Genomic DNA, 26880 nt, shown 5'->3' on the forward strand with positions numbered 1-26880 from the left:
AGATTAATCTAAACTCGGCTTTTTGGTGTTGTATAAAAGTGTAAAAGGGCGTATACTAAGTTCACTTGGTATTGTTTTGCTTGTATCTTCTCATTGAGGTTTAAGACTGCAATTGATCAGTCTGTTATTGACATATGTGCATACTGTGTGTATGTCTCGATATTACCTTAATTCACAAGCTTTTATAAGCAAAGATGGATAGTAGCTAGCACCGAAATCCAGGACACGCGTTTCGTCCTATTTGGGACTCGGGTTCGAGTCTCAGAGTGAACATCAACTCTGAGATGCAGGTACATCCAGCTGCCGAGTCCCAAATAGGACGAAACGCGCGTCCTGAATTCCACTGCTAGCCACTATCCATCTTAGCTTATAAAGGCGTATACTAAGGTTTATTGAAGCCTTAGCCATACGAAAATTCAAACCCCGTCTGCGTGTTCAAAAACAGTTCTTTCTTACCTTAAACCTACCCTGGTAACATTGACTTATTATCCAGAGTGATTAGGTTTCGAATTGTGTTCACATGATTATTACTCTTTTTATTAGCCTTATCTCCTCTTACCCCATTTCCAGTCTAGTTGACCTTTTATTTTTATATATAAATGCTCTTAAGAAGTATGTGTGATCAGATTGTTCGAAATGTATTGCGCTAATATATCACATAATTCTGAAAATCTTCGTCTTCTTATTACATTATGGAAATTTATCGAAGGGACTAATTGCTTTAGACTTTATGAATTAATAAACTGCTGCTTCGAGCAATATAGAGTGTACGATTCCTAACGAAGATGAGAGCAGTAAAGAATTTCATAAATATAGATCCAAGGTGACACGGTTCAATATAGATTGAAAAGAAGCGATTGCACTTTTTCGTAAACCTTTTCTAGTGTTGAGATTACTGTCATCCAAAAATATTTCATCCATTCTATTTAAGTCATACTTGTGATATTTAAATCTCGAAAACATTGAATGTTATTACTGCATCATTTTATGCTTATTTAATTCTAAATTTTTGTGCCTTGTATTGTTGTGAAATGTTACGATTCGGATAGATACTTATTCCAGGATCTACATTGACTATAACTGACTTCTCTTGACACTTAACAGCTTACGTCACATAATGTGCTCTTACCTTTATTGGTCACCTGTTCAGGTTTAATTATTAAGACTTGTAAGGTGAAACTCAAAGTCAAAGGCTATGTAATAATTCACTCCCTCGATTTCAGATCGCATTTACAAAATAGCCGATACATTCGCAGTCAAGAATGTAACTGCATCAGTGGCAATATGAAAAGATAAGGGATTGAAGATATGGCCCGAAAAGAAAATATAAATTAGTGTAATAGGAACAAAAAGTTATGAGGAATTAAGAATTTCAAAATTTGTGAAGAGACAAAGAATGAATGCACCAGCGCCATTGCAAACGATTTTGAGCCATATCATTCAAAGATTCTAATCATTGGTTACGATAATCACGCAGATCCCAAACAGAAAATCTATAACTATTAACATAGCTAAGTCTACTTGTCAGTGACTTCTTGGATTAATGTCATGTTTTGGTTTACTCGCCCTTACGTTTCTTTCAGATTACACTTGGACCAGAAAATATCACCCGTTTAATTAATAAATTATATATTAATCATAACATTCCAATAATCCCTTTAATTCATATGTAATTTTTTTAAAAGAAATAATCCTAGAATATTTCAATATTGAACAAAAGAACTACAACGATTTAATGTCAGATAACCAATTTTACGCAATACTTTCTTACTATTGACTAGAATACTAAAATAAGTAATCATATTATATCTCTGTGTCGATTGTAACAGATGGAGATCAAATGTTTTCCCTTTTTCTATATATAGAAGTGTATATCTGAATTTTTTTTCTGTTAGTTAATCAACATGGTATCATCAATAATGTAGGTTTAGTTTACAAACCAATACAATCGAAGAATTCGTTGTTATTCTCTCTATAATATACAAGTTGAACTACTCTATAAACAATAAATATACCAATTTATTATTTAACTATTCGGCTAAAATTAAACCTGAAAAATAATTTTAAAAAAAGAAAAGAATAAAAGGCAAGAAAATAAATTACTTCAGCAAAAATAACACAATTGAATATTTATTTATGCGTATATTTGTTTAAATTATGAGAGAGAGAGAGAGAAAAAAAACAAGAAAGAATAAGAAAACAGGATAATAAAACAATAAAATAAAATGCCTAGTTAAACGAAAATATAAACACTAGTTACTTATGTATACGTGAGTATGTACACAGAAAAATACATTTAACTGTTTACAGGGAATAAGATTTTTTTTAAAAATAAATAAATAAGATACAAAGGAACACATGAATAAGATACAACAATAGTATGTTATAGATATATAAATGTTGAATAGAAGGAAATCTAGAAGAAATGCAACAATAATTAGTCAACATTATGAAATCAACACAGAGAAGAAGAGATAAAAGGAAAATGATAAAGTTGAAAAACAGAAAAAAAACACGAAAAGAATAAAGAGAATATGACTATAAATAATTGGCTAAGGAAAAGAGACAAGAAAAAAAACGCTATTCCTTAATAACAGTATAACATAGGCTACTGAGACGGCAAAAAGGATTTTTGATCACTTCACGAGTAACCAGTTTTTTTTAAGGAAAACCAAATTGAATGAAATAACCAAAATTACATGGATAAAACGTATAAAAAATTGACTTTATACATGGCCTCGGTATATATATATATATATATATATATATATATATATTGTGGATTCAATAATTCAAAAGCAGACTGTGTTGAATACCAACAATTACAGTGAAATCAAGTATATACCTATATCACTCAAAAATAAACTTATAAATACACTAATTTCATTTAGAAGATAATTCAACTGAATAATCCCGAGAAAATAAAACGACCAATTCAATAAAGAAAAAAAACTTAAGACATACAACGGAAAACTGATAAAAGATTAGCGAGAAAAGACTTTGGATAAACGATAATTGTGCTTAACCAAAAGTACTGTCACTTATGTACACTGAATAAGTTAGTTCCTAAATAAATTGTAAGAGATAGAAGAGAAGCATACAAGTTGGAGTAAGCAAATTTAACTGTACATTTTAGGCAACATAAACGTGTAGGTGGGGGGAGCAGCTAGAAACAATGTTAATCGAAATAAACATTCTACGTGAAAATAAAGACCAGTGATAAACTATTACAAAGAAAAAGGTAAACATAACTATTAGGATTTTTAAACAATTTTTATGAAACATACAAATCTGTACAAAATGCATATAGAACTTAAAGAAATACATCATAAGTATAGAATTTTAAAAGACAAATAAATTGTAGAAAAACAGTGTTTTAGAGTTAGGAATACAGATATGTTGAAAGCGTACATATAACTATACAATTGGATATAACTTGCATATAATTATGTTAAGTATTGTGAGATTTTTTAATTTGACTATCTGAATTAGAATCCGATAAAACAATGTGACTAGTACCTTGATGATGAATATTGGCATTAGCATTGTGGTTGCTGCCACTATTGTAATCATCATTCATTGACCTTGAATTACAATGAGTAATTAAACAATTGGAAGAACAGTGTTTATGATTATGACATGAATGTGAAATATTTACATTCAAATGTGTAGTTGAAGAATTTGGACCGGTATTAGGTAATTGTGAGATTTTACAGTTTGAGCTTGTATTTACTGGTGTAGTTTGATGTAAATGAGTAGGAGATGAAAATACTAATGATACATTTTTCTTTCTTAAATGGTGATAATTAGTCTTAAAAGTTTTTGATGAGGATGATGATGAGGTAGTGTGAGAATTAGGCTGAAAAATATTATTGGCAGCCAATTGTGTAGTAGGATCAGAGATCTCATAATTATCTGCAAATGACTTAACAGATATCTCGTTATCTGATACACGGGTAGAAATATCATGACCTCTATAAGCTTTTTGTTGATGAGACGAAACTGATATGCGTTGAGAGGATCTATCACGCCCGATGGAGTGAGATTGGTTAACTACACTTGAATATGAAGGTGGTGGGATATTTTCATTTTGTCCAACAGGTGTTACCTCTAAGACTGGTTTGTTTGCAGTTTGATAACTAGTCGCTGTTACAGCTGCCAATAATGTACATGCTACATTTGGATCTAAGACCAATTCTCTGTTCTTACTAGTTCGATGACTTTTAACAGACGTATGAATATTTGAAGAAGCAGGAGATGTAATTGAGCTACATAAACTTTCGCATATCTCATTAGCAGAAATATTTGGATTTAAAAGTCTGCTCATCCTGATAAGATCAACTGAGGTGACAAGACTGAGTGGCAGATTTTGTGATGTAAAGTAGTTTTTTATCGAACCAACAGAATTAAAAGATGCAGTAGAATTCAATGAAATATCTTCATTTTCAAAATTTGGCAAATAACTACTATTATTATTATTACTACTACTACCAGTACTACTACATCCAGAACCATTTCCACTATTTGGTGGGGTAGTATGATTTAAACTTACAGTTGAGCTGGAATGAGAAGGTTCTTCTGAAATAGTACTTAGACTAGGTGGTCGAGATCGAACAGACGCGGCGGCTGCTGCGGCAACAACAACAGCGGCCGCTGCTGCCGTAGCGGCAGCATTTGATGAACATTGTTCAGTCGAACGATTCATCCATGTAGAATGATCATTTGAATAATTTAAACCATGATGAACAATATCTTTTGGTGATTCTTTCATAGTTAAACAGTTAGACTCTTTATAAATTGATTCTGTTTTACTAGAGATTTTCATATTTTGACTAGATTCATCATTATGATTCTGTTCTGAATGACTAAAGGAACTGGATGAACGAGAAGAACTTGGTGATGATAGACTTGGGGACACATTAGAAGGTGAACTTGAAAAAGATGACTGTGAATCATTTATCATATTGATATGATGTTGTTCAGAATTAAAATTTATTCCTGACGGATGACATTTCAGATAATGAATAGTTTTATTCACTGCTGGAGAAAGATGAGAAGGATAGTTGGTATCGTCTTGTTGTATTCGTGATTTATGTGATGTTGAAGTAATATTCGACAAATTACGTCGTCCAAGTATGAACTGTTTTTTTTAGTAGGAAAAAGATAATTTAAAAAAAAGAACGTTTAACAGTTAATAAGAAATGAGAATTTTTCGAAAAAAAAAACAAACTGTAACTTGAGAGACGACTCTATGGACAGGTGAAATGAATGAGTAAAAGCAAACGGCTATCCAAGCCACTTCATAGAGAAGAATATGAGAAAAAAAGTCGGGACAAGGAATCTGGCAATCCCGTTTCAAATAAATACCTTCATATGAATCTAGAATTTAAAGGTGACTAAGCTTCTGATTTAATTAAAAGTCAGTTAGCGGCAGTGATAAAAAGTATGTTTTATGCAGCAAAGCTGAGAATAACGTTCACTAGTAGAAACCTATTTTCCGCATCCGCAAAGCATGAGCTTGCCCATCTGGTTGTCTCCATGTGCATCTACCCATTTACCTGCTCCTCTGAAGCAAGGTACATAATTCGTAGCCAACGCTTATTTTCAACTCCGATACGAGAACCTGTGGCAGGAAAACAGTTAGAAGTTCCACTCTTGAACATTTAACAAACTCTAATCATTCTACCGATCCACAGTTTGATTTTATGGTTGTTTATACAATTCGTCTAAATCTACCTACATTTCTTCGTATTCAACTCCTTAAAGTGGCAGAAGAATTAACCATCCATGAGTTGAAACCAGAACCGTGTGTACAAAGGAAGCATGTCTCATTGTTATCGTACGAATGTACAGCTTGATAATAAATTCGTTGAAAAAGGATTCCTTCGCTGAACTTCGTGTTTTTAATGTTTAAATGGGAATTATATGCCAACAAAAGCTAATAGACATAAGTTATTTTGACATTCGTTAAAAAAAACTAGAATACTTTTTATTCGATTCTATCACTTCTATAGACTAACGTAGATAAAAAAGCGACTACTACAATGATTAACACGACTACAAATAAGTCTCTATCGATTTCAAGAAAGAATCAATGCTGAAATTAATGTGTAATCACAGTTAAAATGGATCAATTCGATGAATGTTATGTGTTTTTTTCTGGACTATATGGTTTAGTTCCAGTCTCTTTTTACTGCTGTTCTGGACGACGATAACATCATCAACGCCCACTGTATACATGAATAACTGTATAATTGAATAATCCAACTCAGAGAATCCAGCACGTGTATTTTCACTCTGATATTAATTTTAAGTGTTAAATAATGAAAAAAGTGGGATTTTGGCAATAATTTTGTAATAGAAAATTCTCGATATCTGGGTAATAATGTTACTCGGATGACCTAAAATTATTTAGCTGTTGTCATTCTTACTCCATAATTTCGGAAGACCTTTGATACTTTTGATTGGTTGACATCATTTTCAGTTTGTTGATTTTTCTGTGCCCCATAGTTGTGTGTAACTGTTACGGAATACCAAGCTTTTCCTACATTCTTGACTTATTCTTGGGTTGTATTGTTTGGTGTTTTGTGTATCAGCTGCTATATTATGCCGTTCCCATTAGTTTGCATTCATATTTAGAAAGTTTCGATCATTACTAATTAGAAATTACCGTTGACCCAAACTTCAAGACACAACAGATATTAGAAGAACCGTAAATGTTCAAACGCCACAATATTGAATTTTGTAATGAAATAATGTAGTAAGTTATAGCATTTTCTACTTTCGCTCGTATACATATACAGAAATATTTATCACAATAAATTATTAATTGTGGATTTTAGGGAAAAGAATTGATAAAGAACGAAACATTTAACTTTTCTTGTACTCGAATTACATAAAATAAAATCAATTTATGGTAGGTATTCCGTCAGAATAAGTTAAAAAGTTGAACGCTATTAGTTAATTCTAACCTAAAAGAATTCTTCAAAATACTTCCTAATTACTACCAAACGTAGGTATAGTACTGAAAAACTTTCACTCTATGTAGTGACCTTTTAAAAATTATTAATTAAACTATACAATTTATTAAGATAACTACTACCCATCTATCATCTCTCCATTAAGGATAGAATCATACAATATGATTATTGAAGTTGGTATAGTCTAGTCATAACTTATCATGTAAATTCTTTTTAGAGAAGGCACGTCATAACTTCTAACTTGATTTGCTACTATTTATTAATACTCAAGGGAAAAATACAAACTGTTTTGACCAGAACATTCTAGCAGATAATGTTCCTTTGAATAATATCATATTGTTTGTAATTATGTTCTTACGGTTAATTTTATATTCCGTTTATCATTCCAATACATATTTGACAGAATCATTGTATTGATAAGGTTATATGAAAACATGTAGAAAATATAATGATTAGAAACTGGAATGTTAGAAAGATTTATTAACGCGTATGACGAAGTGTCTAGGCTTTTTTAAAGATAAGTGAAATATTCTTTTAAAAGAATTAAAACATATTTACAAAATATAAAATACGGTAGAATAGTAAGTTTTAACTGAAGGAGTCGTATAAAAAACAAAGGAGTAAGAAATATCAGTGAACAATAAATGACGAGTACCTTATATGTGTAATTTTGGAATCAATTATATCATCCTACAACACAAAAAAAGATTTAATTCATACTTTAGAAAAAGAATGATAGATTGATTAGTTAGAGAACAGAATAACCACACAATCGAACTTACCGCTCTTCAGAAAACCAAAGATTGCATGATTTAGCAAAGATTTCAAATAGGATTTACTCACTATATCACATTAGAAAATGGTCTTAAGAAGTATTACTTTAAATAAATACTTTGGGACTATTGGAATACAACTTTTAATTCTGTTATGTAAAGAATATCGATACAAGAACTATAGCTTTAAGTCGACTAGATTCAAATCTTTTATTTAATTGACTAATATTGCATTATAATAGTGCAATATTACCAGTTGACTGGAGTTGAACATTTCAGCTATTAGAAGCCAATTATGTGGATTGAAATTAACACGCTTGCCACCATACATGAAAGTATTCAATTTAATGTTTATCAAGATGTTATCTATATGCATGCTATTGTGGAGCCACATTGTGATATCTGGACGAGAATAAATGAATGGTAACCGTTAAGAATCACTTATGGACTAATATGATACGAATATTCTTGTTGTATAACTGTTAAGTAACTAGATTATATGTATATTCATATTCCTCTTATGATAAGCCTCGATTTGACTTATTGACTATTATCATATGATTTACTATTCTTAAGATATTTTCAATTTATTAGTAACAGTCTCTCACAATTACAGCTACTTTTTGGCTTGATCTTGTATAATTGTTATTTTCTCTTTTATGGTCTGATGTATATAAACCCAGTATGTCTGACATATATGACTCGTAACTCGGAGGCTAATATTGGCGTTTTGGACTAAACCGGCTGGGTTATGACAGAAGCTATTATTTTGGAGGACCAATAAGAACTTTAGGCTGCTCGTACAGCTTTAGGCGTCGTTAGTTTGGTCGTATAAGTCGGTGTCGTATCACGTGATATAATTAATCGGGCATAAGGATATAACACGCATAATAGAGTAAAGCAACTATGTTCAAAGCTCTAGAATATCAAATGTTTAGTTTTAAGTAAAATTCGATCTGTACTATAAGATATCATTTGATGGTAAATTATCTAACAATAACAAGCTGTTACAACTGCGAGTATGCATAAATACGTATGTATTTAGTTATTATTATTATTAGTAATATATTTACGGCAGCTTTGCTATTACTCATCAATTGTATTTATTTGCTTTATGCTAACTACAACAGAGTAAAACAAATTCTTCCGAAATCGAGAAAAGATCTTGTTTATCCCCCTCCAAAAAGACTTGTGGAACACTACAAACAGGAAATTAGTCAATAAATTTTGAAGTATCACATAAACAATTATGCTGATGAGGTTCTTTTCTTCCCTATTTCTTTCACAATACACATACATAGAACAATTATTGTATAAGTACCTAATTTAAAGTCGACAGTTTGGTAAATATTGATCACTGTTGCATATGTTCTTTCCAAAACTAAAAAACAAACAAAACATTGGCAGAAAACAACGACACATCATACCAGAGACAAAAGCAATCATTACTGCAAAATTTTATCAATTAATATACATATTTATTTTAAAAAGAGGCACTTACACGGCTGTGAAATGGACCAATCAGATAACAGATAGTTGGTATTAAACACACAGCATTGAATAAACAAACAAAGCTAACAATAACGATCAGACGGAAAAAGTAACTGTAAAAAAAGAAAAGAATATAGAAGAAAAAAGATTTATGCGCTATAATTAAGAAATGATGATTAAAAGATAAACTACAACATACGGATTAATCACAATGACTAGTTTTAACAAGTAAATAGATTAACACATGGTGAGTTGAGGCAGAATCAATATGTTGGATCGGGCACAGAAAATACAACAGATGATGAACATTAGTAAAAATATCTTCATCATGTTGAACATTCAAAATAGGAAGTTTTACATAATTTCTTACTTTTTTCCCGCCAAAAACCATTCTTTTAGATTTTATATGAAAATCCTTTCGATCCATAAAATAATCTGAGTACATAATGCATCGACCAAGTAATACACCATAACTAGTACATGGTATCATATTATATTTTGTGATTCAAGAAGGAAAAACTCACTCTGATCAATTTCACCTTGAGAAGTGGTTGATTAATAGAGCAAAAGCAAGCTTCAATAGAATATATAAGCTTATTTTAATCAGAAACTAAAAACAACTTTAATTTATATGTCAACATTCATCCGGGTACTACAATATGTACGGATGATTTGGAGAGCGTACATATTCCTACATAGACACGGTTATGTGCATCGCGCCGTTATCCACAAGCGGCATTTTGTGGACACCAGTGTACATAAGCAATATTAAAGCTATGTAAACGAGGTTGAAAGAGATTTCGCGACCTTAACATGACTCCAGAGGCCGACTATTATGGAGCCATATAGATGATTTCCGCCACCATATGCAATACGACTTTAGAACCTCTGAACCCCTTTCTAACCTTGACAAGTTTTTGAACCATGTAAAAGAAATGTATCCACTCTAATTCTTTGGTTTTGTATATTTTTACTCTATAATAACTGTTTTCTGATTGGCTAATACTCCTCAAGGTCACTCAGGATTCATTCTAAGGTCGTCCATAAATTATAGTCTCCGCACCACGAGAAAATAGACTAGATAAGAAAAGACTCAAAATGACAATAGTAAAAACAATATAATCGTCAAAAATTGGACAAATGAAATAATTTTTAAGATAACTCAGTACAATCACGAAAAAGAACCGTAAGAAAATATTTTCACTTAGCCTGTCCCACTGGAAGCGATTTCTAGCTATGCCACTTTGTATTATCATTAGCAAGAATTTGAACTATCGCGTATGAACCTATTGTTAGTCACTGACTACCATGAGATCGCATCTCCTTGTGTTGCTCCACTGATTCGTGGATTATACCTTTAGGTCAACGGCTCCGGGTTCGGTCCCCTTAGAAAACCACCCGGGCAGTGTCACAGCCCACACACAAATCAAATGAAATGACAATTAATACTGGAAATACTATCCTCGCTTCAATTAAAATTCAGACAATTCACATTCATTTGATAACATTCGTTTTTATTGTTTTTATATACTACGTCACTTATCTACTACCTTCTATCCTCACTTTATGTATCCTTACTTTTCAACTTATACAGAAGCTCGTTTATGGTGGAAACTGATCGATTGGATCTCCATTAACAGTCGGATATGTGCTATTAGATGAGAAAGTTTTATCAAAGTGATAAGAAGTCGGTGTGGGAAACGACGTCTTTTCGTCGTCTCCGCCTATGCCCCGACAGATTGCACGCCGGAAGCGAACAAGGATGAATTTTACCACCAGCTAACAGTTGTTCTACAGAGAGTGCGTTCGACAGACAGTGTAGTACTAGCCAGAGACTTGAAAGATCAGGTCGGGTATCTAGGCACAGAAGAGAGTTGTTTAGGTGACTGATGGGGACTTGTTGGTCGCAGGTCAGATAACGGAGACCGTCTACTGCAATTGTGCGCAGAACACAACCTGTTTCTGGCTAGCACTAACTACCGGAAGAGTCATTGCCGATGTGCTACCACGCGCCCTCCTTCAGCATCTCAGGCCTAGACTCAGATTGATCACATCGCAATAGCTACCACTGGCGTGGTTGTGTACGAGACCGCCGCTCCCTTTGGAGTACCTATCTGAACTCTGATCATGCCCCTGTTTGAGATAATCTTACCTTACTTTTCAGTGGACAACAAATTCATCGTCCTAAACGGATCAATGTCAGTAAATTGTTGCAACTCCTGTCGTAACTAAATATCAAACCGAGCTAGGTCCAAGGCTAGCTACCATCCCGCCGAAAAGTATGTATGAGCATTGGTTGCAATTGCATGACGCTAGGAAAATGTCGAGCAAAGTCGCTTACGGCTTCGCGAAACGTCCCGCTTATAAGCACTGAGTTTCTTCTCCTTACAACTCATTGAAGCCCGTCAATCTACTCTTGGTGACCGTGCGTTTGACCATAAACGACGAATGCCACATAATGAAATTGGGTAAACCTTGCGTATGCACCGAGAAGCCGGGTGGTTGGGGAGTGAGAATGAGTTGGAAGCAGCAGCTGCATCTGGTAACTGCCGGAAGCACTTTCAATTCATTCGAGCCACAGGCAGCAAGAAGTCTGGTGTGAGCAAAGCAATTTGTGAAGATGATGTGATGTCAATCACTAACGTCTATCAACATCTTGGACGATGGGCAGAGTTTTTCAGGGAGCAGTTCGACTGATCTGCTGCCCAAGCAACATCGATCAGATTGTCCTTTTCTCCATGACCTGTGACGACTGATCCACCTAGAGAGGCGGAAGTCCTCAAGGAACTCCAACTCTTGAAGAGCTACAAATCATCAGGCCCAGATGACTTACCTCCGGCTCTTTTTAAAGATGGTGGTAACTTTCTAGTTAAGGAACTATCTGATTTGTTTACAAAGGTTTGGCAGTGAGAGTGTGTTCCAACATCGTGGAATGAGTCTATAATTGTCCCTATCTTTAAAAACCTGGCCTCTTCGAGTTGAGGATGATGAGTTTTTGTGTTAGTTCATCGTTGTCTCCGAAGGATTGTCGACATTCAGTGGCAACACCATGTTAGTAGTACAGAGGTCCGGCAACACGTGTTCGGGCACAGAGACGATAATTCAAAGTGTCGCCATCTTGAGACATCGACTTCGGTAGCTTGGACATGTTCTCCGAATGTCGTCCCAGAGAATTTCACGTCGTGCGTTATTTATCGACGCTGGGACTGGTTGGGAAAAGCGGAAAGGTGGTCACTGTATGACATGGTGTCGTGGTATGAAAGAAAGCTGTACAGGAATGGCTTCTGTTGGTCCTTCATGACTCCCTGGTTGAGGTCCTAGAAATGATGCAATACAGCGGCTTAAGATTTTATCAGATACGACTCAGAATAGAAGCCAGTGACGATCCTGCTATAATTTTCTTTTACTTTCTTCATAAAAATGGACGTAACTTCTTTAACTGGAAGAATTCTTTCTGATTGTACCCTTGCTAACTGAACTGCCTCTCCCATTATTATTATTATTATTTCACGATCATACACTAATTTCTGTTCGTTATTGTCCCTTTTTCTTCTTATACGCACTTTACATTCTCTCTCTCTTCATATTCTCATTGTTATTGTGTGGCGCATATGTATTTGGTGACTTTGTACCAATGTTTATGTGCTCAATAAATTAAATAAATAAATAAAACACAACCATTGAAGAATACTAAGGGATGACAATTATTAAGTTATCATTATTACTATCAAGATAAAAGAGAACTTACTCAGCTATAAACTGTACACGAGCAGCAACGAGTAAAGATAACGCTAGCAAAAGTCCAACTGTAGCATGAAAAGCTGAAGTAAAATGATTACTCAGTATACGAACTATTTGACCCCTAACTAGTTGACGACGTTCCGAAACGGTAATAGTAGTATTAAGAGCAGACGAAGGTGATTTAGACAGTGTAATTTGTTTGGAATCATATTTGGGATTTTGAACACGAGTACAAAATTGAACTGAATCAGATACCGTACATCCATATGATGAATTAGACTGACATAAGCATATTTTACGAGTTGACCGATTCGAAGATGAATCTGTATACAAATGAGATACTGGCCAAGATCCAAGAAATCCAACAGATATCCTAGCCCCTAAACCACTGGACACTAATAATAAACAAGCAGAAATAGGATTCAAAGCCAAATTAAGAATAACTAAACCAATGATCGCGGAACATGCTCCACCAACAGCTCCAATGATAAGTAGAAGCAAAACAGTAATCGGAGACGAGAATAAAATTAATCCAGTAAACAGAATTACAGTACAAAATATGCCGAAAGCGATTGCTGTCTCTCGAACCAAATAAATATAATGTTCAACAAATGTAAACGGAACACCAGTAGGAAAAGCTGGAACACCCTGAACGGTTGCAGTTTCTGTAATATGTCGAATTTGCTGCATACAGAGAAAGTAAAGGGAAAAAGGTTATAAATATTAAACAAATGCGCGTAGATAACTTACTCAGGTATGGTAAACCAATCTATTGCTTGGTGAAAAAAATATGAAAATCATACATCATCTTCACATCTTCCTTGAGCTGTCCTTTGCATAACCCATCATACTTCCAATCCTGCTGTTATTCCGATTGCTCCATGTTTTCCTTCCTCTTCTCTATATTTTAATCTTATGCTGGTAAGCATTACAATTCCTATACTTGTTACATACTACCTATATCTATTCACATAAAAGGTGTATACAACACTATATAGTTTAAGGTGGATGGATGAATTCGACTGTTATCACGATATTTTGTTAAGATTCAAACTTATGACAATCACTCATTCGTATAAATTGATATATACTTATAACACTCTTGCTTAAAATTGAATATGTAGACATTTAAGTTTATTGGACCATTTAATTAATTTATTCAATAGAAAGTGTCATTTTGTCAGTAGCAATTTGTTGACATCTGTATGCTATTATCTCCATGCTGTTACGAACATGTATGGTTGATCACTGTTGAGAGGCATTTAATAACGGTTATAAGGCTGAGTGATATACATAAGCGTAGGAATTATCTCGAAAAAATTCCACTACATACCAACACAATCTATGTATGTCTTGATGAGTTAGAACTTTTAATTATATTTAAACATCAAACTAAATAACCAATCGAAATAGTGAATAGTTGTCGTGTTTGCTTTTGAAGTGTTCACTTTGTTGATAATTCTCAATAGGAGTAAGTGCAAGCAATGAGTTGAAACGGAACATTTCGCATTGTTTTTTTAATGCTTTAACTAGTATTAGTCCAGTAAAGATTATTTAAGTCGTTTATAGCAATTAAATTATGGTAGAAATATATTTAGACAGTTTGAAATTGAAGGCATTTACAAGGAAAAACAATAAAGTTTTAAATAAATCAAGAAATAAATTTACACTAACTATAAACAATATTTAACGATTCATAAAAATAATTAATATGAAAAAATAATCAAATCAATTACCTGAACTAAATCAAGCTGTGAATTCATTTCGCTAACACCTACAGCGTAAAAGCTTGTTTGAACAAATTCGATTGGTTCAGCCGGAGATAATGCATGCAGATCTGAAGGGCGTCCAGGACCAGTTAGACGACCTACATGAATTATGCTTGGTTCTGGATAAATAATACAAGGTAGAGAAGAGAAGTTCAAAGCATCTTTGGAACGCCAAACGCGTAATAGTGTATAGAAAGCTGGTGGATCTACTATACCACCACGTACTATGCGACCAGTATTAATCTGAGAAGAAAAAGAAAGAAAGAAGAGGTTATGAATCCATGATAAGGTGAATAAACCATTTGCAAAAATTTATAGTAACTAGCTGAAAAACTCACTCTACTTAACTCAGGACCACGATCAGTTTGAACGATTAATCGCAAACCAAGAATACCAAGTTCACTTGCGTTGGCATTCCAATGTCCACTATCCATAATGTATCCTCGTTTACGATCTTTATCAAATGCATTTTGTACCTCTTCCAACCAATCACGCATTGTATCTAGCCACACCTTTCGTCCAGATAACATAACGCCTGAAACACCGGTTAAACAGTCATACATCCAACGTAGACGGCGCTGTTGCATTGGAAAGTCTATCCCTCGTCCAACAGTAGCCAAGCTTACGCGGGATCGGGCAGAAGTTCCACTGGAAGCTGTTGAAGTTGTATATTGTGTTAGTGACTGACCAGATACCGGCCGAGAACCAGGCAGATCAGAACCACGAGCAATAATATGAAAATTACTCAAACCAAAGGCTTGACCCGCCGTTTTTATAAATCCATATTCAATGGTATCTGAAGGTGTTAAACTGGACCAATCCAAACCTAAGCGTAGTTTAAAAGTTGCACAAAGCACAGCTGCACAAAATAATCCAAGACCTAATAAGCATATACACAGTTGTATACTCCAATGACTAGTAATGAAAAAAGCAAAGTGTCTAGTGAACCGTACAAGCAATGAAGAAGAGATAGTTGTTCTGGACTCTGAATAAGATTCAGATTTATTTACGCATTTCTGTAGACTTCCCTGCTCTGGTATTGAAGTAACTTCCTGACAAGTAGGGCAGTTTTTTCCACACTAAAGAAATAAGATTAAATCAATAGTGATATTACTTCAGATAAAACTATAACGATTTACATTTAAAAATACGCTTGAAACAATAGTAAAACCACTGTAATTATCAATAAACCCCTTTAACTAAGTGAACAGATATCTACACAGCTATAAGGATACTTCATTCACTGGGTAAAGAACTCAACCTTCAGCTAGTTAGTTGCGACTGCACTAAATGTACTTTCGCTCAAGGAGCGGGTAGAAGAATCATTAGACTTCACTATAAACAATATGGCTCCAACTCAAGTACATAAATGTTTATTTTTAAACGCGTTAATCATTCAACTATTAAAACGGAAGTAGATTGGGAAGTGTTTTGAAATTTTGATACCAGGATTGAAAGTACCACGTTGCTTTTTCCACTTGGTCACTACACTACTTAAATTAAACATTAAAAAAGTAGTAAAACTAATTTCCATTAGCACATGTAATATAATAAAAATAACTAATAACAGTGAGTAAAAAGAGCAACTGAAATGTATATGCTTCAACTTTAACATCCAACTCTTTTATCGTTTGGACGCCTAAATAGAAGTAAACAATTTGTTATTACAAAGTATCCTCTGTTGAATTTTAATGTTACATCCTATGGATAAATAGATTATGCACGAAATCAATATATTGGACAAATTAAACAATAGTTTACTATAGAATGCTTATTTTTTATATAAAAAAAGGAGAGGATTGTGAACTTTCATCTATACACACTCAAGTCAAAACAGACAAGAAAAAACATGTTAAAAATGCGAAGTAGAGAGAAATCTAGCTAGTTAATCTGCTTATACAACTGTTATTGTATATTTATATATCAATATATATATTTGTTATAATTACAGCCTTACTGTCCAACAATGCTTTCCCTTTTTCACTACACGAAATACAGAAAGCTGATCGATAGAGAACAAAAAAGAACTAAAAACAGAAAGTTTTCGAGAAAAAAATTGATACTTTTTGCCAGAACCAATCAAAATATTTTGTGACATTTGTTTTGTGTATTTGTGATTGGACAGGTTAGACATTCTGGTTCTTAAAATTGTAAACACATTTATGCATACATACACATGTGCATTTTTATGGTGAAAACTTATTTTTGGCTAATGTACATAATAGTAACTGATTGTTTTTGTTACACAGTGATATTTACTTATTGATACACAAGCACACCAGCAGGTAGGTTGAAATTTGAAGAGAAGAAAAACATTGACACTACCATCAACACCTACATATATACCTACCTACATCAGCGTTTAACGGAAAAAGAGGAATAGAGAACAGAGAAAAAAGAAGGTAGGTTTCAATGCTGTGTACAAGCACAGTCTACGGGAAAAAAAGAATAAGAGAACTGATAAAAAATTGTAGATATTTCAATGATTACACCAGATTGAATATAGTTCAAATGTGAATATTTTCCACAATAAAAAAATACCAAATCAAATTAACAGTATTTTGAAGATATATTAAGTAAGCTGATTTTCTAGAAATCAAACCAGAGCTAAAAACTGAACATGCATTCAGTTTATAAACTTGAAAAAAATATAGACTGAAGACTGAGACTATGACGTATGATTGGTATGAAAAGCCAGATACGCTTCAATAATTTTATGCCAATAAAATAATCATACACTGTTCCTCTATCGAGATATTAAAACTAATCGGAATTTACTAGTTAATCAACATGACAAAGCATTATATCTTTAAATAAGAAAGATTAGTTTAATGTATTCCGTGTGTATTCCGTTCATTATATCTTTCTCGAAATATCCAACTATGGCCACTTCATTCTATTACTTAAACCTCCATAATTTGACTTTTTGAAGTACAATCCATAGGAATTTCATACTAACAGTACTCAGTCAATAATATTGATTAAGGTGGTAAGCCACACGCTGGCCTATAATCGACTATTCAAAACGTTCGGGTAACTCAATAGTATAGAATGAGCGAAATCAGTGCGAGATTTGAAGGTTTTCATTTCGATCTTTAGGGGAGATTTCGCGAGCGCATTGTTGAGCAGCCCTATTATAAAACGTATCACCTGTTCAATGTTTTGTAGTTTTCGACAGTTTTTTAGATATCATTCTGTGATGGAAATTATCTCCAAACAGAAGAACCTTTCCACTCGAAAGTGCTCACTACTAACTAGTTTCGTAAAGAATTCCCAAAGTTTCGGTAGGAACCCGAGACCGATAGAGTTCAACAACGTTAGATCTGAGACTAATAGTTATGCATGATTGATCAAAGAATAAACTGGATTATAAACTTGTTTGAGTCTCGCAGATTTTGACAATACTATCTTCTTGTTTCAATGAAAACATGTTACATAATGGATTTCATTTTAAGAGGTGGTCGCCAACTGCTACTGTTCGTACTTTACAATCTTTCATATCGTATATCACTCACATAAAGAGTATTTATCTGATAAGTATTGTAGGTAGATGTATACTTTGAAAATTAACTCAAGGACGAAGATGTCAATAGAATCATAAATTAAATAACAATTAAAACGTCTTCAACTTTGTCTTTGTCCATGCCCAGCGTTCTATCCCTGGATAGATCAACTGAAAACAATATCAGTGTAGGAAACTTCTTTGAAAAGTGATACGTCTTAAAAGTATATATATATATATATATATATATATATATATATATATATATATATATTTGCGCTACTAAATAGATAATACACTGCATAATATATCTAGAATGATTTACACCTAAAAAGTAGTTAACCGACAGTACTATTATTATTTGTTATTCATTACAAAATAACTAAAAATATAATTGTAACATGTAAAGATATCTAGATAAAATGTAATTTTACTATAAAACTAACCTCCAAAACTGATACATTTTCAGTTCCACTAGACTGTGAAATATTATTAGTAGTATTTGTTTCTTTATCTTGATTCTCAGTTAGAGTAACTGTAGTATGAACAGTATTAGCATTAGAATGAGCTGTTGTCTTGACAATTGCTTTAGTAACTTCATTGTTAAAATTGGAAGAAGACAATGAACGTTTTGATCTAGGAAGATGATTAACTACATTGACTTGTATAGTTGGATGTGAAAAACCAGAACTGATACATGTCTCTGGTAAATTAATAGAAATATCACGATTACCCCCTATTAATTTTTTTGAGTTAATGTAACGACAATGTCGACAATGATAGTGATGATTATGATGATGATGGTGGTGGTGATGATGATGACGATGACAACGACTAGGAATTAAATTTTTACTACCAGAATAGTAATTAAATGGTCGTAAATGACATGATTCAGATTGACAAAAAGTGGTTAATTTGGAGGGATTTGACACCATCGTTGTTTCTAGTTGCGGTTGACGTAAGCAACACAACACATCTAAACGCTTTTGATTACGACGAGTGGCATCAAGTTGTAATAGAACAGGGAAGAGCATAAATACATTGATCGATTGTACAACAATAAGAATACCAGCCTGTGATAACAAAGGATAAGATAATTCCCGTAATAAATCAACTAGAAATCATGAAAACTAAAGGAACAGAATTTTTTAAAAAATGAATGTACACAACAAGTAAAATCGATTGCATTTTTTATGCCAAGTCATTATGTTAATCATAAGTTGTTCCTTTGTCAGCTAAATTAACAGAGTGTCATCTAGAGTTTTGATAGCAGCCAAAGGATGATGAGGAAATCTTAAAGTACCATGCTTTAATGTAGAAGAGGAATTAGGGTCATAGAAGGATCAGAGGTTGGATGTATTGTTTTTGCGCGCAAAGTTCAGGTTTGAGCAAGGTGGGTCGCCAACGTCTCAGCAGTGCATAAGCTTTAGATTCAACAACCCTTTTGACTCCATTCTTTCCACTGTGTAGGTCAGTTTGAAGGACGATTTTCTTTGGATAAACGTAACCAGAGTTTATGGGTTGCTCTTGTATTGATTGTTTTGTAACCCCATCTTGAAACCCATACCGAGTAGTGTTCTGAGATGTGTTTATAAAGTATTTGTGCAGCCAATGTAACGTCATCCAAAACAGCAAATAAACCTAAAGACCCACATCCATGTAGCCGAAATTGGAAGTGTATCCATAACAAATTCATGAATGGTAAAGCGGCTTGAGAAGACGATACAAAGCTTAACAGAGCGTAAAGTTTTACTAAGGGATTTCGGAATTCGGTTATTTAAGATTTCCGCAAATGTATCTCTTTTAGATTCAATATTCATAAAAAAGGTTTTATTTTGAACTGCTGGTGAGCTTCCAGGTTGTAGCTTTGATGTTAAGTTTTTATCGACGAATCAAAGTGTAGAGCCATTTCTGATGAGTATTTGTTGAAGCTGAAGTAATACATCATCTTTTGTATTATCAGAGAATATTCACCTAGCCCTCGAAGATAAAGAGTGAATTAGGTTTTTTTTCTACCCAAAGAGACCCAGATATGACAATTCTTATGCTGACTACTTTAAACCAATTTTCTGTATATAGGTCTCTGTAAAAAACACCATTTGACTTTCTTCGTAACAGAAGATCAGTTCACTAATTCAAGTCTGAACTTTACGTGCAAAAACAATACATTCAACCCCTAATCCACCTATGACTCTAATTCCTCTTCTACATTAAAACAAGGTACTTTAAAATTTCCTCATCATCCATTGACTGGTATTAAAACTATAAATGATATTCTGTTAATTTAGCTGACAAATGAATAACTTAAGAGAGTACTAAATCAATATGTACTTGTTATTATTTATCATTATATTTAATTTAAATGTTAGGAAATATACTAGGCAAAAATACCTATATTAGTAAGAAACTGATTACGATCCAGGACGCTAAACAATATTCACTTTTATTTTGACTTATTTCACTATTCTTGTTCTTGTCATATTAGAAAAAGATTATTAATTTCATTTGATAATTAATAAATTGCACCGTGAATAAAAACCGACTGATGAAATTGTGAGAAATTTCCAAGTTAAACAAACTTATATATTCAATATCAAAAACAAAAAATCAGTTCTATACAGCAAAATATTTGTCTAGCATTCGGCAACACAGTGGCAAGTTACATAAACAATAAATTTTTTTGATTAATTATATACTATAACTAGAACAAAAGAAAAACTGATTATTGAATAATAAATGTATGTATACTTTCTTCTGCATAAATTCTAACAATATAGTAAAGACATGGAATCAAAAATCAACATTGAAAAACGTATACAACTCTTGTGGTTACTATGACAAGAGAAAAAAAAACTAGAAATGAGAAGAGAAAAGTGAAAATTTCCCACCCAAGTTAAAATGACACATATACATGAATGTTTCTAAAATTTACATTGATTTTCTTCAGAAATTATATGTTACAGTAAACCAAACAATATAGTTGTATACTTTGATTCTTAACAATGGGAGTATCTTTGATTTGACACCATTATGAAAGATAATATTTACCTATGCATAGTGATATTTATTTAACAGATTTTAAATCGCATTAAAATAAATGTGTTTTATACATTCTATTAACTAAAAACAAAACGAAACTTTAATGAAATTCATTGTGCAAAAATTACGTCTTATAACTATTACGTAATATTATAATACTTATGATTTTGAAAAAAATATGAACAAATCTATCGAAAACATTAAAAAAAACAAGTGATTATAGAATACTAAGTATTTATAGTGTATTCAATTCAAGTGTTACTTATAGTATATAATGTAATATCAGATTACAATTAACGAGTATTTTAACACGGATACAAAATTAGTATTTGGAAGTTGTTGATTTTTTTTATTTGTTAAAATAATTTCAATGTGACCGTCGAATTTGTACTAAATAAATATCAAGTTAAGATAAAATGTACAATAAAGTTGGACAGGAAAATTTACAATTTACAGAAAATTTGAAATTTCTATCCTGGTGATTATCTACCCTTATGTAAGTATGTATATATATGAATGTTTGAAACTTTACAATAGACCACCAATATCGAATGTACTCTTTTTCGACCTACAACTAAATTTACAGACATAATTAAACAGATAAAGAGGATTTTCTTATTTGTCCATTTGTATAGAATTATATGCGTGTGTGTGTATATATATAAATCAGCTTATGTGGTAGGTGATAATGTGCAGTAAATTAGTCGCCACTTTAGACGACAATCTAACAAATGCTTTTAAGGATTCTTTTTAAATGAACCTAAGAGATAAGAGGAGGGAAGAACATAGAAGAGATAAAAGTATTTGTTATAATACACATTAAAAAACTGATCAGAGATGAACAACTTGTAGGGTGGTCTTTACATTCGGAAGATAAATTTATAAAAAAGAATTATTTTTATAAAAAGACTAAAACTAAAAGATATAGAATGTGTAGTCATGTATCAGTGTCAACTAATGTACAGATTAGGTGTCTTTCTATCCAATCCTAATATTTAAGTCATATATATATATATATATATATATATGAGAGAGAGAGAGAGGAATAATAGACAATAGTGATTTACAAATCGGATTTAAAATGTTACTAGGTGGTCCAGATGAGATTTTCTGCTATGGTCAAAGTAAAACGTGCTAGTTACAGACAGGCGGACAGAGACAAAAATATTGCTGATGATCTGTTTACTACAAAATACCACGTTTGTATCTATACTACTTTTAATGTGAAAACATATCCATTCAATAGAAAATGTTTTAATGCTATTATACATATATATGAATATATATATATACATAATACACAAAGCAAATAACAGAAAATTACTTATATATAAGTACAGTGAAAAAAATCACCATAGAGAAATTCGTTTAATAGTGTTTGTCATATCTTTTTACCTGTAAACAGAATTGGCGAATTAACGGGACGGGGATAAATGCAGCAGAAAAGAAAGCACCAGCTAAAGATATTGTACCAAAAAGTAGACTGGGACCATGTACAGATAATACGTGGACAGGATTGGATGATTTCGACGAGCATGAAGATAAGGAGAATGCTGACGACGAAGTGCTCTAAAATTAAAAAAAAATGCAGAGGAAAATCTAGTGGACAATAATGATACATGTGTAAAACAACATTACAAATACACCTAGTTGTATGATACATACAAAGAAGAAAATTTATTTATTCAAATTGTCTGTTCTTTGTATTGATATTCGTCATGGATGGCTCTTAGTTGGAGCCCTATCGAAAACCAGGAAGCACTGGACAGCTGTTTCCGCCAGTATGGAATTCCACCGGGAATCAAACTCATGGTTCTTAGATCTCGGCGAACACAACCTTTAAAACCACTGGGTCAGTTTTGAATGGTACAACTACAATTAGTTCACAATACAGTGAAATGGCAATTCAATATCACTGACGATGACTGCCTCACCAAGCAAAATCAATATGTGATAAATATCTCCTACAAATAAAAAGTCATGTCCACGAAACTCATTTCTTGAAAATCCGCCATTTATGTTTTTGACGATGTCATTCTTCCCTACAGTAACTTCAACCAATTTTTCTAAGATGAAAACTGAAGGTTCAGTTATTTTTATTCTAAGAATATGCTAACAATATTCAACATTAAAATCTAACATAAATTGATTGTTTTATTGAAAAAATATGAATCGACTGACTATAATTACATATACAGAGATACATACTTTGGCAGGTATTCCTGGCTAAAATTAACAGAAAGATTACTTTTATGTTATACTATTTATTAATTGGTTTTATTATGATTAACCAGAATATTATGTAGCCGTCTGCTCTGAATCATTTCAAAATATTCCATACAGTGTAATGAGATACATAAATTTTATTTATCCCAGAAACGAAAATCAGAAAAGGCGTAACAAAAAAGGAATTCACATCACTAACCAAATCCGAAGGAGGCGATGAATTTGTCAACAAAACAACACGTCGAGCGATACAGCATTCATGACAAGTGGTCAAAACAAATATACTGTCTACACCCAGACCAAGGAGAAGAAAAGGTAATACCTGTAAATATATATAAGACATGAAGGAAAATGAAACACTTTATTTATTGATAGTTTTGAATAAATAGAAGGATTAAAAAGATTTCAAAGTAGGCAGCTCTGTGTATCAGAGAATTTCACAGCAAGCAAACAGTTTAGATAAACCGTTCAACACATGAAAATTATCCTTCCCAAATGAATAATCATAGGAGGGGGGACATTAATTGTCCTAATATATAAAAAGAATCGAGTACACAATCTAAAATTTGCTAAAAATTAATCGTTTGCCTGACAAAATGTTAGCACGAGTTACTAGGCTTCTATTGTCTTAATGGGAAGTCTAGCAAATGACCAAAAAAACACTTATTAATATAGTATTACAAGTTAAATGTAAAAAATGGATAGGAGATAGTGGTCGTTATTCAAGTAAAAACGCATTGGTTATCAAGTTGACAGATTAATTTACCCCAAGTTGGTGTGATAGAGAAAATTTATGATTAGTTTAGATAGGAAACTGACAGTCTAGATATTGAACGACAGAAATTCGTGTTAAAGCTAGCTGGACAAGATACACAGTATTACGCCATAACATGATCAGTTTTGATATTTTTCAACCTATTTCTGTAGTCATGTGAGTTGAGCTCACAATTTAGCACATATATAATTAAATGATCAGGATATTTTAAGTTTTCATCTGGAAATAATAATCGAGGGTTTGAAACAGCTGAGTAACAGTGTTGTATTATCAATAATTCACCGTAAAACACACATAAGTGATTATTTTAATAATTCTACCTGAATGGTTAATACATTGAAAGGAATACCAACAGCTGCACATATTCCCAATCCAGCCACTGAAGACAACGCTATAATCATTAGTCCGCATAATGCCAACCAACACTGTGAACGAACAGGATCTCGCCAACCAAGAAGACAGACAACGCCATAAAGAACCTATATTGAAGTGAAGACAGAAAACAATTTAAATAATTAAAACCAAAAAAGAAAATTTATCTTTACAATATACAAGGAAAGTAGAAATCTACGATATCCTCATAAGGGGTAGGAATGAACATGTCAAAAAAATTCAATTCCAATAATTGCACAGCATAGCATTACTGACCGATAGACAGATTTATAGAAAAGTGTATTGTAACAAGAAAAATTTAACGTAATATTTTCAGCACAGAATTCTCCTACGTCATTGAAACATGAAGTGTTGAATAATGAATGAGTATTATTATTAGGTTTTACAAGTGAATGATTATAATTCTTATTTTTGTTCTAGTTAGTAAATGACTTTACTATTCATGTACATACGAGTTAGACAGAGAAGTGAAGATGATTGTTTTTGAAGGTAACGTAAAAAGAAAATGTAATAAAGATTTCAAACAACATAACAATAATAACGATAACCGGATATATATATATATATGGAGAGAGAGAGAGGTATCCTTGTTTTGTCTTGCTTAAACTGAAACATGTACTTTAACTAATAGATGTATGCTTATTTAGATGATGAATGATCAAGAGGTTGATTGATATGTTGACGTATGCATCAACATATACGGTAAATTGAAATAATCAGGTTTTAGTATTACAGTAGGGTTGGAAACAGACCAATGTATACTGTTTGTAGTGACAAAATTTATTTATTCTCAGTTTACATATGTTCCTCTAAGTTTTCTACTGTTGGTTAGTTATCATCAACGTACAACCTGTTAAAGATATGCGTTGGCCCAATTTACCATAACACATTAACACGACAAGATGAACATAAATTAGTTGAAATAACGAGGTATCAATGATAATGAGAAAGACTGAAGATTGAAAACGAGGTTTGAAATAGCAGAATGAAAAGGTATGTACGAAAGAATACTAAAGTTCAAGATCTATGGTAAGATAAAGATTAAATGCATCTGTACAATAATGATCGGTTCTCAGCCACGTCACTCGATGTCTTCAACCACTACTGATAGCAATAATAACACCACGTAGTCGGTATTTATCAAAATGACTCGAAGCAACAGTCAATGTATATGGAGAATAGTCAGATTATGATCATTAGCTTGTTGCTAAGACCATACAAAAGTACAAAATAAAGAAATCGAATTAGTAAAGATAAAATAATCATTATTAAATTGTATATATATATATATATATATATATATATATATATATATATATATATATATATATATATATATATTCATGCAAGTGTCATAAACGCCCTCTACACTATAACCATATCTTGTATTTTATATAGAGAATAAAAATATACAAAAATGCATGATTTCTCCAAATCAAAGCAAAATAGATTCTAGTAAAACTGTTTCTTTTAATTTATGCATTAGAAAATGGGAGGAAAAAAGCAATTCATTGATTGTCCGAATTACACACCAACATACAACAAAATGCTATGTATGATGGATAATAACACAAAACGTTATTTAGTTCGTTTACACCAATACCTACATGTATATAATATACATGGTTATAGATGATGGTAATAATGATGATTGAGATGATAATGACGATGAAAATGATGACTATTACACAGAAATGTGAAAAATGTACAGCACACTTTATTCACTAACCATACAATGTCATGATGACTGTGCATAGTAGATGGATTTTTACAAAGAAAAACAATTATGTACTTAAGTAATAAAAGTTTTTTTGAAAAAAGTGGGTGGGAGTGCAGAAAAGCTGGTAAAGTGAATAAATGGCAGTATGTTTTTACTATAAAATAAATTCTTGTAATCTATTTACTTTCTTTTATATGAATAACTTAGGGCTTTAAAACGTTTCTTTGTTAAAAATGACAACAGTTGATAAACATGAACAGTACCAAGGTAAACGGTTGTTTTATTCAAGAATTTCTTAGAGTGAATTCATTTTCAGTATTAATAACTGATTAGTAAGAAATCTTTAGCTTAAAATTGCTTACTCAGTTGAAAATATAAAAATTAATATAAGAATTTACGGCGTATGTCTTAATTTGACAAAGTAAATTACCATTAATGTTCTTTATATATATATTACAAACAAATAACCTT

At 32.4% G+C, this 26880-nt stretch overlaps 1 protein-coding gene across 1 annotated transcript in view; it reads right to left on the bottom strand.

The window, feature by feature from the left end:
* Positions 1-302: 302 nt before the first annotated feature.
* Positions 303-26880, bottom strand: part of PTCH1 (Protein patched 1) — a 46528-nt gene continuing 19950 nt past the window's right edge. Inside the window, exons 8-16 of the mRNA XM_051208664.1 lie at positions 24617-24775; positions 23721-23843; positions 22691-22864; positions 18703-19329; positions 15093-15833; positions 14722-14997; positions 12993-13669; positions 9255-9357; positions 303-5140 (exon numbers count right to left, since the gene is read on the bottom strand). Coding sequence (XP_051071624.1) covers positions 3452-5140; positions 9255-9357; positions 12993-13669; positions 14722-14997; positions 15093-15833; positions 18703-19329; positions 22691-22864; positions 23721-23843; positions 24617-24775 — 4569 coding nt within the window. The 3' untranslated portion in view covers positions 303-3451. The remainder of the gene's footprint in view (positions 5141-9254; positions 9358-12992; positions 13670-14721; positions 14998-15092; positions 15834-18702; positions 19330-22690; positions 22865-23720; positions 23844-24616; positions 24776-26880) is intronic.

This window comes from Schistosoma haematobium, chromosome ZW (assembly GCF_000699445.3).
Source record: "Schistosoma haematobium chromosome ZW, whole genome shotgun sequence".
Classification (NCBI taxonomy): Eukaryota; Metazoa; Platyhelminthes; class Trematoda; order Strigeidida; family Schistosomatidae; genus Schistosoma; species Schistosoma haematobium.